The sequence below is a fragment of the Ailuropoda melanoleuca genome, chromosome 5 (genome assembly GCF_002007445.2).
Source record: "Ailuropoda melanoleuca isolate Jingjing chromosome 5, ASM200744v2, whole genome shotgun sequence".
NCBI classification, from domain to species: domain Eukaryota; kingdom Metazoa; phylum Chordata; class Mammalia; order Carnivora; family Ursidae; genus Ailuropoda; species Ailuropoda melanoleuca.
The window spans coordinates 39,816,835-39,838,361 of NC_048222.1; the positions used below are offsets into that span (position 1 = coordinate 39,816,835).

The following is a 21,527-nucleotide window of genomic DNA, read 5'->3' on the forward strand; positions in this document are numbered from 1 at the left end:
ATTTCAATATTAGAAGCTTTCAATACCAGGCCTGCCTGAACAATCCAGGCAAATCAGGAAACAGCTGTGTCCTCTTATTCTTCATACTTTCTCCCCAATTTAGATATGATTAATTTGATTAATTATAGAACAAAAGGTAATTAAAATGTCAAAGTAATTTACTCCTAGTTTTTCACATATTTTTGTATGAAAGCCACATTCAATTACCACTCCTACAACTGGTGGACCTAACATCAAACTGGTTAAGAACTAAATCTTAACACATTTTTTGGTGAAACTTTTTCACAAGTTTAATCATCTGGTAGGTTTTGGGCCTTATATTCATTTTGTACAAATGATTGATTTTGACCTCATTTTCTAGTTTAAAAATATTTCTAGGTTATTTTTATATGCATAACCAATTCAGTTATTCAGGCTAAACAGAACAGTTTTTAATTGGTGAATTCTTACAATGTAGTCATTGTTGGCAAAACGGTTAAACTGAATGTGTGGGTAAATCATGGCTCGATTTCTATTCAAAAGGATACTATTTTTAAAAATGCAATTTTAATAAATATACCAAGATAATACCCATTCCTTATTTGAAGACTTTACACTTGAGTCTGAGAGATAATCATTAACCACAAGCAATATTTAAACACAGCTTACTAAGAGTAGAAAATTTTTACACACTTAAAAATTCGGTTAGATTCCAAATCCTACGACTAAGTAATAATGTCTATTGCTCAGAAACTGTGACAAAGGTGGGCATATTTCAAAAGTAAACATCGTTTTGCAAATACTGGAAATACTTCATAAAAGGAGAAAAATGTATGTTGAATCTTCTGGAAAGCAAGTATTAGTTAACACTTACTGGACATAGTAGAGAAACCCTTAAGCTGGTCGTAGCTATTTCACTGTCTGGATCCGCAGTCAATTTCTCTTTAACTGACATTCATTGAAGAGAAAACAAACAAACAGAACATGTTTATTAAAGATACATCAGTGATGCAACATAAGAAAAAGAACAAGGAACTTAAAATAAGGAAGCTTAAAAAAAATCAACTCAAAAATAATCCGCTTATTTCCAATTAACTGAATAGAAAGATAAAAACAATTACATGGTTTATAATTTCTATCATAAGCAAAAGAAGAAAAACAACCATATATCTATAGACTGACTATATTTCCTGTAAGATTCCTATTTGTCATCCATGGAACAAAAACTGCATTGCAGTAACATAAAGGAAATTTCTATGGTAAGTTGACATATTCAACTAACGGCAGAACCTTTTCCTTTTCTAAGAAACTGAATGAAGTTTTTCTTTCTTTTAAACTATGACCAATATTTTTATGCCAATATTATTTTTAAAGAAATTAATCAATACTGACTATAAAACTAACATAAAATTTTCCAAAGCTCAGATAATAAAATAGTATATTTTATATGTTAATACATTAATTCTATTTTTCTATTAATTCCATTTTTTAATTATGAAAACACATTAATTCTATTTTCAAATTCTGAGAAGAAATAAAGTTCAACTACTTTTTCCCCATATAATTGAGTTTTATATTTATTTATCCATAAACTAATTATACTATTTTAGAAAAGTCAATCCTCCTCTCTGCACTTAATTTTGCTTCTAGCAAAATAAGAACCCACACTAGATAATCTCTAAATCTTTTCAGCTCAAACCTCCTGTGGTTCTTAAGAGTGAAGCACTAGTAATAATGGCTATTCTGTTACTTTCTGTCAGTTTCATGTAACAAGGACCTATACACTTACTTCTCTGGAATCCCAAGGCATATGTTACTTCTGAAAACCTTAATTAAACAACACTGAAGTGAGACTGGAAATGCCTAAATACAATACTCCAATAATTTTAGAAATTGTTCCACAGTGCCTTTGAAGTCTGTGTAAAGCGGGACCCAAGCACAGTGGCTGTGTACATAGTCAATCACAGAATTTCAGAGCTGTGGCACAACTAAGTGCAACCAGAGAGTTAATATTATATATATTATATACAGAATTAAGAAAATGGGGAGCAGAAAGGTACGCAGATAAGGAAGAATGATTTCAGAGTAGATGTCTGTTGTGCTGAGAATTAAGAGTCCCACCTTTACTAAACATGGCAATCACTGTAATCTGGATTTTTTTTTTTAGATGGTCCACATTTTATTTTACTTACTTTTTAAAGTTTTATTTATTTAAGCAATCTCTACATCCAACGTGGGGCTTGAACTCACAACCCTGGGATCAAGACTCATGCTCTTTCTCTGACTGAGCCAGCCAGGTGCCCCAAGATGGTCCACATTTTAGATATTCTGTCTCCATAAATTAGTGAATCTCAACTGTGATACACACATCAGAACTACCTACAGTGTTTTCTAACTTATAATTGCCCACTGAATCAGAATGGGGAAAAGGGACACCAATGGGTCGTTTTTTAAAAGCTACAGATGTGATTCTGATGCCAGAGTAAAAAGTCATTTTCATTTGGCCTGGAAATTCCAAATGTCTGAAATCTATAGAATTCATAGGCTGCCTCTCACACCTGAAAAGGCATAAAACCCCTGGGTTTTAGTTTGGAAAATACAGTTACCACATCACTTATGCTATAGAGATCATATGTAAATTATGGAAAAGTATACCTGTGTCATTATATAGACCCAATCTTAGTCAATCCTTTCTTAAAAAGATACATTTAACAAATAGTATCTTTTAACGGTAACAAATAATCAACATACAATATAAACATGCAAAGAGAACTATATTGTGATTACTAAACATTTTGCATACCTTCACCTCCCTACACACAGCAATGGGAACAGTTAGGACTATCTATTTAAACTTCCACCTAAATGAAGGAATACCACAGACCACAATATCAACGTTATGCAAAACAAAGTTCAGTGGTTAGTACTTCCCAAAGAAATTGAAACGAGAGGCAACCTGAAGTAGTAGTTATGAATACAGTATTGAGAACCAGCCTAACTTAGAATCCAGACGTCAGCAAAGTCATGAGAGTAACAGCACCTGATAGCAATGTTCTAAGGATTAAATGAATGAATGCACATAAAATGCTTTAAAATAACCTAATATTATATTCAATAAATACTAGCTACTGCTACTTAAAATGTGACTTGTATGTTCACTTTCTCTAAGAGATGGCAAAATTTTCTCAAATTATTTTAGAATCAGCTTGTCAATTTCTATTTAAAAAAAAAAGCTTTGCCTTTTGCCATTATGGGTTCAATCTTAGTCAATCCTTTCACGTAAAGATACTTTTAAAGATCCTACTAGGATCTTGATTGGATTGAATTTAATCTATAGGTCAATTTGGAGAGAACTGACATTTCTCCAATAACAATACTGAGTGTTCTGATCTATTAACATGATCTATCTCCCCATTATTATTCAAGTCTTATTTTAATTTCTCTTAGAATTGTTTTGAAGTTTTCAGCATACACATATTGCACAAATTTTGTGGGACATATCCCTAAGTCTTTCATATTTCTGGATGTTATAGTAAATTGTTTTTTTGAATTTCACTTTCCAGTTGTTCTGTGCTAATAGAAATACAATTGATATTTATAAGTTAACTGTGCAGAAATTAAATTTCTGCAACCTTGCTAAATTCATGCATTAGCTGTAGTAGCTTTTTAATAGACTCTTTGGGTTTTTTCCTACATAGACAATGAAGTCATCTTCAAATAAAGACAGTAATTATTTATTCATTTCTGATCTGTATGCTTCTTTTTTTCTTGCCTTATTGTGCTGGCCAGAATCTCAAGGACAAGGCTGAACAGAAATATTAAGAGCAAATATTCTTGCCTTTTTCTCCAGTCTAAGGGAAAAAGCATTTGTGTTTCTCACTACTAACTATAATATTAGCTAAAGGCTTTTTGTAAATACCACTTATTACACTGAAACAGTTCTTTTCTCTTCTACTTTGCTGAGAGTTTTATCATGAATGGATATTGAAGTTTGACCTGATGTTTCTTCTGCACCTATTGAAATGATCATACGATTTCTTTTTTTTTTTTTTGGTTTGCTGAGGAGATGAATTATACTGATTTATTTTCAGACATATTGTATGAACCTAATATTCCTGAAAAAAACTCTATTTGGTTTCTATGGATTATCTTTTTTTATTTTAAGTATAGTTGACATACTTTATCATCTTCTTATATATTAACTTAGAATTGTTGACTTAGTCAAAACAATTCTGAAAAACAAAGTTGGAAGAGTCTACCTGACTTCAAGACTTAATAGCAAGCTATAGTAATCAAGACTGTTGTGCTGCCGTAAGAACAGACATATAGGTCAATGAAAAATAACAGTCCAGAAATAGATTCTACATCTATGGTGAACTGGTTTTTGAAAGGTAATTAAATGGAGAGAAAGACAGTCTTTCCAACAAATGTTGGAACAGTTGGATATCTATATGAGGAGAATGAATCTCTTTAACCTCACCTTGCATCATATACAAAATTAGCTTAAAATGAACTACAGAACTAAATCTAAGAGCTAAAAAAGTTAACACCTCTAGGGAAAAAAATGTTTGTGACCTTGGGTTAGGCAAAAACTTCACAGTATACAAAAAGTACAAACTATGAAAAGAAACAGGGAAAAGATTTGGACACTGCATCAAAGAAGCTATAAGGATACCAAATAAGCACGTGACATCATTAGTGATTAGGAAAATGCAAATTAAAATCATAATGAGATACTACTAAACACTGACCAGAATAGCCAAAAATCAAAGCAGCCTGACAATACTGAGCACCACTAGTGAGGATGGAGAAAAACTCGAAATCACATACATCATTGGCAGGAATACAGAAATGGCATATATACGTTTTATAAGAAACTGCCAATCTGTTTTCCATTACACATCTCATGTGACCCAGCTATCCAAGTCCTAAATATTTACCCAGGAGAAATAAAAATATATGCCTACAAAACTGGGATATCCACATGCAAAATGTAAATATTTTAGCAGCTTTACTTGTGATAATGCAAAACTGGAAACAACCTAACTGTCCACAAACTGATAAATGGATAAACAAATGATGGTACAGATAAATGGAGCACTACTCAGTAATAAAGAAGAACAAACTCCATGGACGGGCCTTCAAAAGCACTTACTAAGTTAAAGAAACCAAACACAAAAAGCTACATGCTGCAGGACACTTCAAATATCTGACATTTTAGAAAAGACAAAACTACACAGACAGAAATCACATCAATGGTTACAGGAACTGTGACTAAGGGGATGAGATGAAATGCAAGAGGCCACAGGGGAATTTTCTGGGATGAAGGATGTTCCACATTTTGATTGTGGCAGTGGTTCATAATTCCATGCACCTGTAAAATTCATCCAACTATACAATTAAAAAGGTGAACTTTTACTTTTTGTAAACTATACTTTAAAAACCTTAACCAAAAGAAGAGAAAGGGGGGAGAATCACCATGCTAAATTAATCACAAGAACGTGAGTTCTTACTTGGAAAGTAAGCAAATATTTATAATGTGTGGGCAAGGGAGTGAAAAATAAAGACAAGTCATAATATTTACCCTGCAACATCAACCAACGTGTGGGAAGTCTTCCGGGAATTAAAGTTTTCCTGTGTCACTGTGAGTGCAGTGGTAACAGTATTTTATTATATGACCTATAATAAAGTTACAGCAAGCCACATTTAATCTTTTAAAAAATCTCTATTGTCATGACCTATGAGAGCCACTCGTCAGTCACATGTGGCTATATTTAAATTTAAATTAAATATAACTTAGGGGCGCCTGGGTGGCACAGCAGTTAAGCGTCTGCCTTCGGCTCAGGGCGTGATGCCGGCGTTATGGGATCGAGCCCCACGTCAGGCTCCTCTGCTATGAGCCTGCTTCTTCCTCTCCCACTCCCCCTGCTTGTGTTCCCTCTCTTGCTGGCTGTCTCTATCTCTGTCAAATAAATAAATAAAATCTTTAAAAAAAAAATAACTTAAAATTCAGTTCCTCAGTTGCACTCGCCACATTTCAGAGCTCACATGTTGCTGGTAGCTACCACACGGGACAGTGCAATTGAGCAACATTTCCACCATCACAGATTTCTCTATTTCTGCTGCTTTAGGGTTGGTTGTTTTTTTTTTAATAATTTCTATCATTCCTTAATATCAGATTATTTTATAGTCATCCATTAAGGACTTTCAGGCTTGAAACACCTGAGCATATTAAGGCCAATACTTCATTTTATAGGCAAGGAAACAGAGACACAGACACCAGATTTTTATTCTACATCTCTTTTAATCGGTTTAACCCTCAACAAAAATCTGAGGACCTACTATGCGTCAGGAACTGTGCACTAGGAATTCAAAGATAAATAAGATTAAATTCCTGCCCAGAGGAACTCAGAGTCTAGTAGAGAGTAAAGACGCTCAGTGGGATCATCTCTAATGTGCTCTAATGCAAATGTGTTCAGGAAGCTAGCTGAAAGTCAACTCACCTACTCTGGGGGTTCTGAGATGCCTCCTGGAAAAAGTGAAACATGGAGGGTAACTGGAGTCAGGCAAAGAAGAGCGAAGTTCGGAGGCACAGAGAACAATACGAGCAGAGCAGTGCATAGAAGAAAAGAATTCCGTATTTATGGACTATAAAGTGTAAGAAGAAGGGTGAATACAGATGGCCCTGGGAAGCAGGAAGCAGGTGGCACTCCATGGAAAGCTGCATCTGCACGCTAACAAAGCTAGAGTTTTTACTTCACCGATGTTAAGAAGCTATGGATTGCAAGGGAATGGTAAGATCAGATCTGTACTTGTCATTTAGGTTGCTACCAGGAGAGAGAGATGAAGAGGGGCCAAGAATGAAGAGGGATATATTACTTAAGAAAAGGTTTTTTAAATAAAGGTAGACTATGAGAACTTAAACAAGGGCTGCGATAGTAGGGAGAGAGAGAAGACGGATTTGAGAAATATTTAGGGTGGAAGTTTGATAGGATTCAGTGAGTTTGGTTTTAAATAACTGAATCTGAGGAACCAGTGGACTGTTTTGGTGAAGGCAGTTAGCTAGCTATACATATCTATACTTGAAATTCAGGGGAAGGGGTGGGATGAAGGTATGTATTTGGGAGTTGGTGCTAACTTAAACTGTTAAGACTAGATATGATTATCTCTAGGTAAAGTATGCAGAAAAGTGGGCCAGGGACGACACCCAGGGAAAACAAACATTTAGGATGCTTCCCTTAAGAGAATCCACTGAAGGCACGTACTTGAGAAGAAATAGAGAAGAGACTTTCAAGGAGAAAGTGGTTGGTAGGAAATGCAGCAAAAATATCTAAGATGAAAACTGGAAAGAAAGTCTATTTATTTATTTACTTTTTAAGGATTTTATTTATTTGACAGAGAGACAGCCAGCGAGAGAGGGAACACAAGCAGGGGGAGTGGGAGAGGAAGAAGCAGGCTCCCAGCAGAGGAGCCCGATGCTGGGCTGGATCTCAGAACTCTGGGATCACGCCCTGAGCCAAAGGCAGATGCTTAATGACTGCGCCACCCAGGCGCCCCTGGAAAGAAAGTTTAAATTTGGCAATCAGACTGTCACTAGTGACATCTGCGGAATGACAGGAGTTCAAGGAGCACAACAGGTTGCAGTGAGGAGGTGGACAGCAAGTACAGACCACTCCTTGAAGAAGCAGGATGAGGACAAAAGGAGGAACACAGAGCTCTATCTAGAGTAGGGAATAGCTTGTTTTTGTATTTTTTAAAGGATGAAAAAGACCTGACAGAGAAGGCCAACAGGAAGAGTTTATAGAGGGACAGAAAGCAGATAAATGAGGGAGTGAGGTCCCATAACACTGTTCCTGAGCATCTCCACCTGGATGTCTCACAGACATCTCAAATACCAATGTAAGCACACACTCTGATCTTTCCCCCATACCTCAATCTTTTCCACACCTTCTTCCATCTCAGTAAATGGCGCTACCATGTAACTCCGCCTTGACTTCTCCTTTTCCTTCACTCCCCACATGTAACCCACTACCACTGCTATTCTTCACCAGTTCTCAAGCCATCGACTTCTATGTCCATCACCATTACCTATGTTCAAGACACCATCACCTCTTACCTGGACAACAGGTTCCTAACTGGCTTCATCGTATCAGTCCAGCCTCTCTTCAATTCAGTCTTCAGAGTAACCTTCTTATTGCCCAAATCTGATCATGTCACTCTACTAGAAGTCTTTCCGGGGTTTTCTATCATCTACCTTTATGTCATCTGTATGAACTCACCCCATAGCTATCTCTCTGGCCGCTGTCCTCCTTGGTTCTCTCTTCTCTAACTCCACCGGCCTCGTCTCTTGGCATATTCCCCTCTCATCTTTGGGCTTAACTTCTCCTCACCCTTATAATCTTGTCTTAAACATCACAGCACCAGAGAGGACTATGTTCTTCTGTTGTTAACTCCAGAGTTCCCTGTCTTTCTTCTTTAAGGCACATGTCACAACTGTAATTCATTAATGACTCGCTCAATCATTTAATTCAGTATTTCCCACCAGACTGCAAACTTCTAAGGGATGCAGAGACGGTGTGTGTCTTGTTTAATGCTATATTCTCCTGTGCCTGGAACACTGCAGACTCTTAATATAATTTCTTGAATGAGAAGAATAAATGAATAAAAGATTAACTTTGAGCAGAAAAAGGGACATTTCCTCCTGAGACAGAAGAGAATAAGTAAGGATAGGTACAAGTGTAGATAAGTTGAAAAGCAGTTATGGTGGCACTAAGATTAAGGAAGAAAAGGGCATTTGAGAGAATTCACATCTTGTAGCGCCAATTTTCTTGCAGTGGCAGTGTGCTGAGAGAGGAAAGTAGTGTTTAAGTAAACTATGGCCAAGGTTTAAAGTGACTGCAGGGAAGAAGGAAAGGAGACAGGAACGTGACCAAAAATTAGTGAAGGGCTGCCTCTGCAATAGAGGGGACAACTCTACACAAAGGCAGAAACCACAAGACAAAAATCTACTAAATCAAATGAATCAGAGTAGATGTCTCTGTGAAAAGTCTCAATATTACTAAGTTTATTCTTGCAAAAACATAATTGTGCCTGATTTGATGACTACAATGCTGCCACAGGAATTTACTGTTAAGATTAAGAACAACTTACAATGAATATATTTTTAGGTAATCTGATTTTTCAAAAATATCTGGAGAAACCTGTCAATATTTTCTTTTGTCAAGTTGTTTTATATACAATGTTTTAATTACACAATTAATTTACTCAGGAAGTTATTTCTTTATAGATAGTATAAAGGCAAAGAATATGTTCTTTATTCAATTACGACGAATGTCCTACTAGTAGGATCCAAATTAATGTTTTATTGGTTCTCCAGGCCAATAAGTAAGATAAGATATAAACTGCCACAAAAATCCCACCCACTCTGCAACTACTCTCCACTTCCTGTATTGTATCAGAGATGAAATAAATAGCCTCTGAATTAAGAAGTTTTTGCTGCTTGGGGCGCCTGGGTGGCACAGCGGTTAAGCGTCTGCCTTCCGCTCAGGGCGTGATCCCGGCATTATAGGATCGAGCCCCACATCAGGCTCCTCCGCTGGGAGCCTGCTTCTTCCTCTCCCACTCCCCCTGCTTGTGCTCCCTCTCTCGCTGGCTGTCTCTATCTCTGTCGAATAAATAAATAAAATCTTAAAAAAAAAAAAAAAGAAGTTTTTGCTGCTTAATAGTGACTAACAGTGGTTCCTTCCAGAAAATAAAATAATCCTAGACTCACCTTCCTACTCTCCCTCCAGATGGTGCTACAACTACAAGTGGAGAAGAGCGAACAGCTTGAGCAAAAACAGTCTACCTTACTACTATTATGATTATTAAATATAACAGCCTCATCTGTCTTATTTCTTGGTATTACTTCTTCTACCCAAGCTCACATAATTCCATCACTTTCTGTTTGGTGAGAATCTATAGCTATGTAGCAAATATGAAGATTTTCAGTGAATGACTAGGGATGGACCTCAGCAAGTGTGGGGGGAAAAAATTCCTTCTCTTGCACTCTCCTTCCAAGCAGATGTCTGTCCCTCTTCTTCTCTGTCCCTGCCAACTGGTGCTTCCTCTCCCCTAGACCCCAAACCAGGGCTGTCATTCTAGCTCTCCACTGTCTTTTGAGGAATGTCTACAGAGGCATTAGCCAAAAGTGTGCTCCTCTTGGCTCAGGATTATTTGCATTTTAAAAAGGGTTCATCTAATGCAGAAATGTTCTTCAATGAGCTACTGAGGGTATACTGCTATTCAGAGGTAGTGGGATCTTTTACTCTGGCACAGAAACAGGTTAGCAAAAAAAGATAAAAGCTATGCCACAGAGGAAGGTGAGAGGAAAGCTGGCCTTACTACTTTAGTTCTTTTCACCAGAGTGTGCCTAACTACAAATCTGAGAGTGGGTTTCACTAATCAACTCACATCAAGAATCCTCAAAGAGGAGCTATCTAATCCCCGCCTGTAGAAGTTTTGTTCCCTGTGTCCAGCCCCGAATCCATCCATAAAGAATCTATCTCTCACAAAGAAGAGAACAACAGAACTTAGTTCACCTCCTGGGAAAGGCTGCCCACCTCTGGCCTTTATCCTCAAAAACTGAGGCCAGAACGGTCAATTTGCAGACCTTGCTGCATCTCAAATTCTACACAACACTATGAACCATCTAGTTATTCATAACTATGAGCCCAGACTTTGGAGGAGCTTTAGAAATCATGTGGTAACAACCTCTTGTTACAGGTGAGGAACAGGAAACTCGGAGAAGTAGAGTGACTTGTCCAAGACCTACGTAACTGATTAACAGAAACCGCTTCGTTATTATTTTTACCATCCCACTCTCTTTTTACTTTATTAATGCAGGGATACAGTCATCACGTACCCCTGCATATTCTTCCTGGATAAACCTTAGATATAAAATAATTCTCATGAAATACATGCCAAGATTTCCTTCCTGTGTCCTAGAATTCCATAAACATTTATTTTATTAAGTTTTAGTAAAATATTCTTCAATATTCGTTTACTGGCTTGCTAAAGTTACTTTTAAGGTCAGTAAAATAGAGATTATAAAATACAGGTCATAACAAAGATATTAAAACTACTTCTAAGTCTTGATTTACTTTACTCAGAAAACAAGTTTTCAGTGTTTTGAATCCTCTATGACAAGCTCTAGTGAAAAAAAGAAATTTCTTTCATTGAAAATATACTACTCTAACCTTTACCAAAATAGTTCAGCTGCATAAATGAAGTAAGTTTATCATACGTACTTAAAGCTCTAGAATGATCCGGATTCCTTATTCCCTTTGCTCGTAACCTCTGAAGAAGAACTGTTGAGGACAACTGTTTTACAAGATACACTGCCATGGAATAGTTCTGGAAAAAAAAAAAAATGTAGAAAAACAACATATGTAAGTAAATAGTACATCTATTTTAATCCCACAATGACAGGGAAAGAAAACTAACACTTGTTAAAACACCTACTGTGTGGCCAGGCACTATCAGGTGTTTTCATGAACAGGAATAATTTAGTCTTAAACAAAAAGCTGCTGAGGTGGTCATAAACCTACTTTTATGGACAAGGAAAGGGAAGTATAGAGAAATAAAAGAATTTTGCAACTTTCAAGCAATAAAGCCAGGCTGTCATCCTTCTATGTTACCTGACTACCTATGCTTGAATCTAATCAATTTGGGGCACCTACATTAAAAAAAAAAAAACAAAAAAAAAACACTGTTAAAACTAAATATAAACCAAGACCAATAAGATGTCAAAATCACCATAAACCACATTTAGTAGGTAACAGACAGGTCTAAAATAGTAGCTATTTAAAAACTACAAATTAGATTGGCTTCCTAATCTATTCCATCGAGTCTCTCTTTTACCTCTAACTAGTTTTGAAAGACCCTACCTACATGGGCCATTATCACAAATAGAGGGAACACTGAAGATTCTCAAAGAGAAGCTGCTGGTCTGGCAAATGAACAGATGAATATCCATTACCAGCAGAGGACTGGTAAAGGAGCAGTAGAGGTAGCAGGAGAACGGAACAAAGAACACGGTTAATCAATAAAGCCAAGATGGAGTGAAGGGTACGTGACTGGATAAGGAAGAAAAGAGGGCTGACGCTTACTTATTTAGGGTAGGAGAGAGATCTAAATGAGAAGGCCCACTTTCCATCTGGTGTTGGGATCAAGAAGAAGATCAAGAGATTTGGAAAGAAGCAAAAGGAAAAATACTTACTGCCACCTTCTAGCTTACAGCTACATACAATTTCTGAAGGACTCTTAACATATACTGTCTACTTAATTTAAACCTTGCAGAAGGCCTATACAAGACAGGTAGGATAATTATTTTTCTAAGAGTTCATGAAAAGGAGGCACAAAAAGGTAAGTCATCTGCTCACGATCTTGCATCTGCTTGGTGACAAGAGCTGGCACCAGAACTCAGGAAGAAAGAATAGGGCTGTCAGGACAGCGGACTTACTGGCCAAGGCTAGTGGGGTTCTCGACAGTTCTTGCTATAACACACCTTGTTTTGCTTTGACCCTCCTAATCAACTTTCAGACTTTTCAAAAATGCATTCCCCTCTTTTAACAAGAGAAAAAACCCTACAGTATCCTCTGGAAGGCCAAATTTTCATTTAGAATTCAGAAACCTATCCAAGTTCATATGTTATGTATTTTCTGGGGAAAAAATGAAGTGTCAAAAAAAGCTAATTTACAAGGAACTTTAAAACGTGCCTAAATTTTAGAGCATACAACACACCAATCTAAAATAAAACTAAAAGGCTTCCTCTGGGGAAAAAAAAACCTTACCTTTATTATTTATTTGATTAATGTTTCGAGTATGATAGAAACTGGAGAAATGCTAATTAACACTGTGAAATTATGTACTGACAGCTTGAATCTTCAGTACTACAAATTCCCCTCAGGCTTTTTATAGTTTTTTAAGGAGAGATCAAGTAGAAACCACAACTACAAGTTCACTGAAAAGGTATGTTCACTCTAGTTGAAACATGTAACCAAATTTAAAAAAAGCAGCAGCAGCAGCAGAAAGAATGTCAGGTATTAACAAATGCCACTTGTACTGATAATATGGAATTCAATTTTATATTATTTGAAAGCGATTCAGCAGCAAAAAACCCCAAACCTTCACAGTGGCATGCTATCTCCTCTAGGGAGATAATATATTGTTTCTGCTAACCCTTTAAAGTACTTAATTCCAACTACTCATAAATATTGCATTACACTGATGTTTTTGTCAAATGCCTTCTCAAAAGTCTTCAAAACTGTCTCTCAAGTTCACAGAACATTTTCTCCATATTAAGATATAATCTACTCATGAAGTTTCCTTTACACCAGTATCTAAATAACTTTTCTATAAACAATGAGAATTTAATAAATGCTAAATTCAGCGATTACCCTGACGGAGGATAAGAAGTTATAATACAGTTCACTTATTTCCTTCAAGCACTAAACTGGCTCTTCTTTTTAAAGAAATATTGTCTTTTAAAAATTGAGATATAATTGACATATACCACGGTGTCCCAACATGTTCATCTGACACACTTACGTACCGTAATATGATTACCACTTTAGCTTCAGCTAACACTAACTTCTATTTCCTTTGCAGATGTATTTTTAACATTTCTCAGTGGTAACTAACAACGCAAATTAATCCCCAAAACAGTAAGAGATCCTACACAAACGAACAGAGTATCCCTACAAGTTGAATCAAAACTAGTGACAGAAAAACAATCTAATATATTATCTTCTGGGCTTCGGTAAAGAACAATTTTCTTTCAATGTTTTACCTCAAAAAGAAGGTCTCCAACTTGTAGACTGCGGTCTGTACAAAGATCTTACCTAGTAGACCACCTTCAAATCACTGAACATACTGTCTTCCTTCTGAGGTCTGGAAGGCCTTCCTCTCTCCTCTAATGCTATGTATCAGCACATTTCCCTTCTCTGATACAGCTGAGACTTCTTTCACAGTTCATTGTAAACACCCTGGTAGGCTATATGTTTCACACACAGGCAAAAAACCCAAAACAGAACAAAAAACATTTTTCAATACCTTCTTCAAAAAGGGAGACAAAAAGGTGAACCCCCAAGGTACACTAGAAGTAAAACATTTAAAAGGATTTCAAAAACCTAACAGTGACGTATTAATTAGGCAAAGGAAAAAAAATATAAAATTGATAGGTGTCAAAAAGGATTCTGATAAAATTCAAAATCCATGGCTCACAACAATCGCCAGTAAAAGAGCAATATAGGAATACACTGTTGATGTAATTAAGTTCTGTCAAAAATTAATTACACTAATACCTGTACTAGTAGTATTCTCATTTTCATAAGGAACAAGTTGAACATGTCTACTTAGCAGTCCCATTATTTAACACTGTTCTGAAGGTTCTAGCCAGCACAACAGAACAAAAACAAGAAATTATGACGTAAGTAACTAGGATTATCATTATCTGTATGATGATACATCTTTTCAAACCTAAAACCGCCCACCTGGAAAAACCAAGAAACCAATTAAAAAGCCATTGGAACCAATATATGAATGCAAGTAGTAAGTAAATATTCAACAATCACTAGCTTTTAAACAAACCAACAATAAATAAATTCTTTAGAAAATATAATAGAGGGGCGCCTGGGTGGCACAGCGGTTAAGCGTCTGCCTTCGGCTCAGGGCGTGATCCCACCGTTATGGGATCGAGCCCCACATCAGGCTCCTCTGCTATGAGCCTGCTTCTTCCTCTCCCACTCCCCCTGCTTGTGTTCCCTCTCTCTGGCTGTCTCTATCTCTGTCAAATAAATACATAAAAAATCTTAAAAAAAAAAAAAGAAAATATAATAGAAAAACGATCTACTTATAACAGCAATTAAAACAATAAACAACAGAGGAATTAATTAAAAAATATGGAAGATTTATATGAAAAAACCTATTAAATGAGGAACATAAAACAGGTTCTGAATAAATGGAGAAACACAGCTCCTGGAACGGAAATACTAAATACTGTTAATAAATTAATCCTTCCTAACTAATATACTAATTTAAAGCTATCTCATTCCACTTCCCAGAAAGATTTGGGGGAGCAATGCAGGGGAACACGGCTCCCTCTCCGCAATTACTCTTCCAACACTTCTGCTCTCCTCACAGCCTCCCTCACCCTCAGCTCACATTTTCTTCTCTAGCCCAAAGTTACCCTCTCAGTCTATTACCAACTGCCTATTTAGAATGTCTCCCAGGCATCTCAAACTCAAAAGCTTCAAAACTGAACTCATGATTTTCTCCATCTAGTTCTCCAACACTTCTTCCTCCAGAGCAATGACAAAAAAACACACCTAAACTCATCCTTTTTTAGTGTTTCCTCTATCTTGGTAATATCATCATTCACCTTCTCATTCTAACCAGAAACCCAGTAGTCATCCTTGACATCTCCTGGTTCTCTCAGCCCCTACCGGTAATTTCTCACTCAGTCGTGCCAACCCACAACTTCTCTCCATCCCCATTGCCACCGTTCCAGGCTAACACTCGCTCTCCTCCACTAATACTTCAGCAATAGCTTGTTCCTAAGAGGTGACCCCTCTGCATGATTCTGGCCTCCACTCAAACTGTTTACCACTCTGAAGAGTGACCTTTTGTAAACAGAAATGTACTACGTAAAATTCTTGCTTAAAAAGAGAATATACTTGGGGGCACCTGGGTGGCTCAGTCCTTAAGCGTCTGCCTTCGGCTCAGGGAATGATCCCTGGGTTCTGGGATTGAGCCCCGCATCAGGCTCCTCTGCTAAGAGCCTGCTTCTTCCTCTCCCACTCCCCCTGCTTGTGTTCCCTCTCTCGCTGGCTGTCTCTCTAATAAATAAATAAATAAATCTTTAAAACAAAAAGAGAGAGAGAGAGAATATACTTGGGGCATCTGGGTGGCCCAGTAAGTTAATTGTCTGCCTCCGACTCAGGTCACGATCCCAGGATCCTGAGATCCATCTCTGCATCGGGTTCCCTGCTCCTCAGGAGTCTGCTTCTTCCTCTCCTTTTGTCCCTCCCCGCTGCTTGTGCGCGCTCTCTCTCTAGCATGCTCTTGCTCAAATCAATAAATAATCTTTAAAAAAAAAAAAAAAAGAGCATATCCTTAACATAACAGTACCTCACAGGCTGTGCGTGGCTTGGCCCTTTCTTACCTCTGTAGCTTTATCCGGTGCGCTACTCTTCCCCACTCTGCACTCTAGCCTCGGTGGCTCCCTCTCAAGTTTCCTGGAAAGAACCAGGCCCACCCCTGCCACTGGGCTGTTGTGCAGGTTATGTCCTCTGAACCTTTCGTCCAAACTGCTTCCTTCTGCCCTTCTCTTAACTTTTGGCTCAGTCACTACTTCCTCAGGGAAGCCCTACCTGACCTCTGCCTAATTCGGAGTACCCTTTAATGTACTCTAAAATCACCGCACACCTCTCCTTCACAGTCCTTCTAATAAGTATGTTCACCTTTTTGTGTGTGACTATGTGGCCCCACATCTCAGGCTCTAAAAGAATGAGGACATTTTTCTTTTTTTAAGATTTTATTTATTTATTGGACAGAGAGAGACACAGCGAGAGAGGGAACACCAACAGGGGGAGTGGGAGACGGAAAAGCAGGCTTCCCGCTGAGCAGGGAGCCCAATGCGGGGCTCAATCCCAGAACGCCGGGATTGTGAGCTGTGTCGAAGGCAGACGCTTAAGGACTGAGCCACCCAGGTGCCCCGAATGAGCACTTTCTTTTCTTGCTATGGTACTGTCAGTTTTCAGTATAGTGCATGGCATACAGGAAACATTCAATGAATTTCAAATGAATTAATGAATAGACATGAGCTCACACGATAAAACTGAAATAATCAAAACCATTCTGAAATTGTCCCAGAAAAAGAATACAAGACTAAGAAACAATATTAAAAAATTCAGAAACACACATAGGATAAATAAAAATCAAATATATAGCAATGGTGGCTTCTGAATCAGCATTTATTTAGTTAATGGTGTCAGACCAACTGGCTACTGAAAAAATGAAAGTAAATTTTTATTTCACACCACACAGAATTTGCGATGGACTATTTAAAAGTAAAACAAAAAACCTCAAAAGTCTAGAAGAAAATATAAACAAATATTTATGTAAGCTTGGGAAGGGCAGAAAAACTTAAATGTGATGGGGACTGAGGAGGAAAGACCACAAAAAAAAAAAAACTGGTTAAAAATTGGCTCTATAGGGGCGCCTGGGTGGCATGGCGGTTAAGCGTCTGCCTTCGGCTCAGGGCGTGATCCCGGCGTTATGGGATCGAGCCCCACATCAGGGCTCCTCTGCTATGAGCCTGTCTTCCTCTCCCACTCCACCTGCTTGTGTTCCCTCTTTCGCTGTCTGTCTCTATCTCTGTCAAATAAATAAATAAAATCTTAAAAAAAAAAATTGGCTCTATAATAATTTAAGTCCTCTAAATATTAAATAATCACATTAAAAAAAATAAGAGGCAAACAAACTGGAAACAAATATTGGCAACATGTGAAAGAGGTTAAGTCTTAATACATAAAGAATTCATAAATAAGAGTAAGAAAAACAGCAATAGAGAAATAAATATGGATATAATTTTAAAATATAAATCACAACAGACAAAATATGTTCAATCTCAGTAATAAAAGGAGCACTAGTCAAAGCAACATGGTGCCTTTATTTACCTACTAAACTTGGTAAAGATTTTAAAGAAGATAAAAGTATTGATAGGGTATGGGTTAACAGGCACACAAACACTGAAAGAGAATAAATTTGTACATCTTCTGGTAAGGCAATCTGTCAAAGTACACAACATTTCTTTAAATTCTGCATGCTCTTTGACTTAGGAATTCCACTTCTGGGAATTTAAGGGAATTATGATATATGTATGCAAAGCCATAGCTTCTAGGATGGTCTCTGAAATAGCAACGAATCAGTCAATCAATAAATCAACTAATTGCTCAACAATAGGGAGTAGACTAAATTATGGCATATTCATACTGGAATATGACCTAGCCATTAGAAATCATGCAGATGAACACGTAATAACATAAAAAGACGTTCATGATAAATTGCTGAGTGAAAGGATCAGGTTATAAAACAATGAATACTGCATGAACCCATTTTTTAAATGGGAACATGTTGAAAATTCATTGTGAGACAAAAATAAATCCCTTTGCAATTCATTTTACAATATCATTTACATATAAGCTCAGGTAGCCATGGAGATTAACCCTTCCTTATAATACTAAAATCTAGTAAAAATAAAAATTTACTTACTCTTCCAATTTCTGCAGTCCAAGAAACAACAATGGTGTTTGGTACTGTTGTGGACAATCGGACAAGCGAGGTGATATTGATTGGTCGGCTGGGTCGCTTTGGTTCCACACCATTTTTTGTAGGTGGAAGATAACCCTAAGGATGAAAGATGAAATATAATTTATTACTACTTATTATTTCCACAATCATTTTAACTTCCATTCCTAAAACAAACAAAAAAAACCTCCGCAAACTACATACTGGAAAATATGAATATTTTCATTAAAAATTGGAGAAGCAAACAGTTACAAGATTAGTTCTCTGAACAACCCTACAGTCTCATTATAGTAAGCCTGAGAATAATACTGGCAAGAGAAGTTACAAATCTCTAAATCGTTAAGAATCAGGATGAATTCATAAAGAGCTTGAATAAGTATATAAGGAACACTTTAAAGGTGACCAGTAACAGCTTGCACTCTCATTCTGTTTAAGACACAGCATTCTTCCCCTGTTCTACCACAGGCTTCCAGATTCACATAAGTGTCACTAAGGTTTTGTTGAAACAATTTTTTGTCCCTCAAAATCCAGTGTAACACTAAAACTACCACACCCATCTCCAAGTCCTAGACTTTGTCTCCACAGCTAATGTCACAGCTGTTAATTATACATAGTTGGTGCAAGTGTTTTATACAGTCACATGAAAAATACATCCAAAATAAAGATGTTTCCTTAATGAAAAACTATGATTAACAACAGCTGTCATGACTTATTTGATAGCTATGCTGGCAATGCATTTAAAGAATAGCTTTTAGGACTTACCGGAAGGCTGCAAGGTTTTGTATTCACTTTCACACAAAGATTGGGTGGGAAGTGATCTTCTTGTGGACAACTGGTTTCTGATAAACAAAACCTAAACGATAAAGGACAAGTTTAACTTCCTTTATTAAAGGATGACCTCAATATTTTTGTTCAATAGCTAATCTAAAAGGATGCTAAACTTAACAACAACAAAAACTACTACGGCTAGACATTTCACATGATGAATAAGCACATTTAAACAAATTGAAAATAAGTAATTCTGTCAACGTAGAGTTTCAATGATCATGACTATCAACCTACAGTCGTCTTCATAATATTGCCAATCATTTAAGCGTGTTCTAGGGAGGGAAAAAAGGCTCTGTAGTGGAATAAATTTAAGACATTCTGAACCAAAAAATCAAATTAAGTTATCTTAAAATAGAACGTCTCAGAGCTAGGGTATCACGCATTGTCACTTTCTAAGAGGGAGATATACACAGTATCTCCCAAACTTATCTGCTTATAAAACATTCATTTTTTGGTTCTTAGCAGAATATATTGAAAATGCTGTTAAGTCCATCCCTAAGACCAAATTCTATCCGCTAAGCCAAGGTACTCCATTATTCCCTGAGAACAGAAGGTGTTGAAAAATAACATTATCTGTACTATATCCACATACATTTAAAATGGTATTTTAGAAACTCATGAAAACATTTATTTCTAAATTAAATGCATAATGTTTTAGGAAAACTATGCACAGCTACATAATTTGTAAGTTCTCATTCTGTTCATGCTTACATAAAGAAATAAATTATTAATTTGCTATTCAAGACATCTTAATAACTTCCTTATTCCCAATATACAGCTGAGGCTCATCTCACCTTTTTTTTTTTTTTAAGACTTCATTTATTTATGAGAGAGGGAGAAAACAAGCAGGAGGAGCGCTAGCCAGAGGGAGAAGCAGATTCCCCGCTGAGCAAGAAGCCCCATGCGGGACCTGTTCCCAGGACCCTGGGATCATGACCTGAGCCGAAGGCAGGGGCTTAACGGACCTGAGCCACCCAGGCATCCCGGCTCATCCCACCTTTATAGAACATTCACAGCATCATTGAGTTATATGTTAAGAAGACCCCTATCTGAATTCTGTGAAATATTCATCACACACAAACATCTTCCCTCAACATATACGGTGTAGGGTGTTGACCTGACAGCTATGGAATCTGTGTGTGGGAGGATCCACAAATTGGACAATTTTCTATGTACATAATATACATATCTGTATGGGGAAACAATCTGTAGCTTCCATCAGATTCTCAAAGGGTAAGGGTCCCATAAAACAGTTAAGAATTACTGATCTACAAAGATTTTCTTGAAATATACATAGCAACACAGATGAAAATACACAGATGTCAAAGCTCACACGATCACCTCTAACCCCGGCAAAACCTATTATAAGACAATCCTTCATACTGCAACAGTAAGAGGATGCTGCAAAGTTTTTAATAAATTATTCCAATGCGTGATAAATTTGAAACACAGACTCTGGCTTCCTGAAACTACAGAAAAGAATGATTTATATGACAAGCTGACTCCTAGTCATTTAAGTAAAAGGTGAAAATCTAAGCCACTCTAACAAACAAAGGAAAAAGAAGAAAAAAGAGGAATAGCTGTGAAGGAGTTCATGGTGGTGGGGAGGGGAAACAAGTACATAAATGAGAACAGACTAAGAATCTAATAGAGAAGACACTAACCTTAATCCTGACCAAATTATTTTCATGCTTTAGATGCAATTTATAATTAGGATAATAGGTATACACTCCCAGCTCATGATGATTGTAGACCTAGTTATCGAGGGTAAAGGGGTTATAAAAAAATAACCTTTTTATCAAAACACAAAGAACCACCTAATAATTACCAAACGTAATACAAAATGGTTCTTGATTTTTCATCAAGTTCTGGAGATGAATTTGAATTGAAAATGGCTAAACCATTTTTAACCACCGAGATTCCCTCAGAATCTCTGAAACAGAGAATTTACCTATCTTAAAAAGAAAACATTCCTTTGGAATGTTGCTGCGTTACAGAATGCATGTATATTAATATAAAATATTCAGGACAGGAACTACTCTTTTGTTCTAGAACTATGGTTTTCAAACTCTATTTTAGTCTTGCGACTCTTTCTTCAAATGAAAACGAGCCCAGAAGTCAAATATGCAAAACAGATCAAAGCAGTACTACTTTGGTTCAGAGGCGGGGGGCGGACGACACACACAACCTAGCACAGATCCCTAAGGGTGGCTCCAAGCAACAGTTTAAAATAAAACTGCTGATGCAGAAGTAAGCAAAATTATAGCAATATGTAATTATGAAAGCATCATACTTTAGTCCTTTAATTTATTCAGTCATTATCATGTTCTGCCCCTGACAGAGGATAAAGTACCTTTTACATAGGAACA

The 21,527-nt window shown here is 36.9% G+C and overlaps 1 protein-coding gene across 1 annotated transcript in view; it reads right to left on the minus strand.

Annotated features, from left to right (window-relative positions):
• Positions 1–21,527, minus strand: part of PIAS1 (protein inhibitor of activated STAT 1) — a 120,218-nt gene that overhangs the window by 22,870 nt on the left and 75,821 nt on the right. The window contains exons 5-8 of the mRNA XM_011226745.3: positions 19,093–19,183; positions 18,295–18,429; positions 11,268–11,373; positions 854–927 (exon numbers count right to left, since the gene is read on the minus strand). Coding sequence (XP_011225047.2) covers positions 854–927; positions 11,268–11,373; positions 18,295–18,429; positions 19,093–19,183 — 406 coding nt within the window. The remainder of the gene's footprint in view (positions 1–853; positions 928–11,267; positions 11,374–18,294; positions 18,430–19,092; positions 19,184–21,527) is intronic.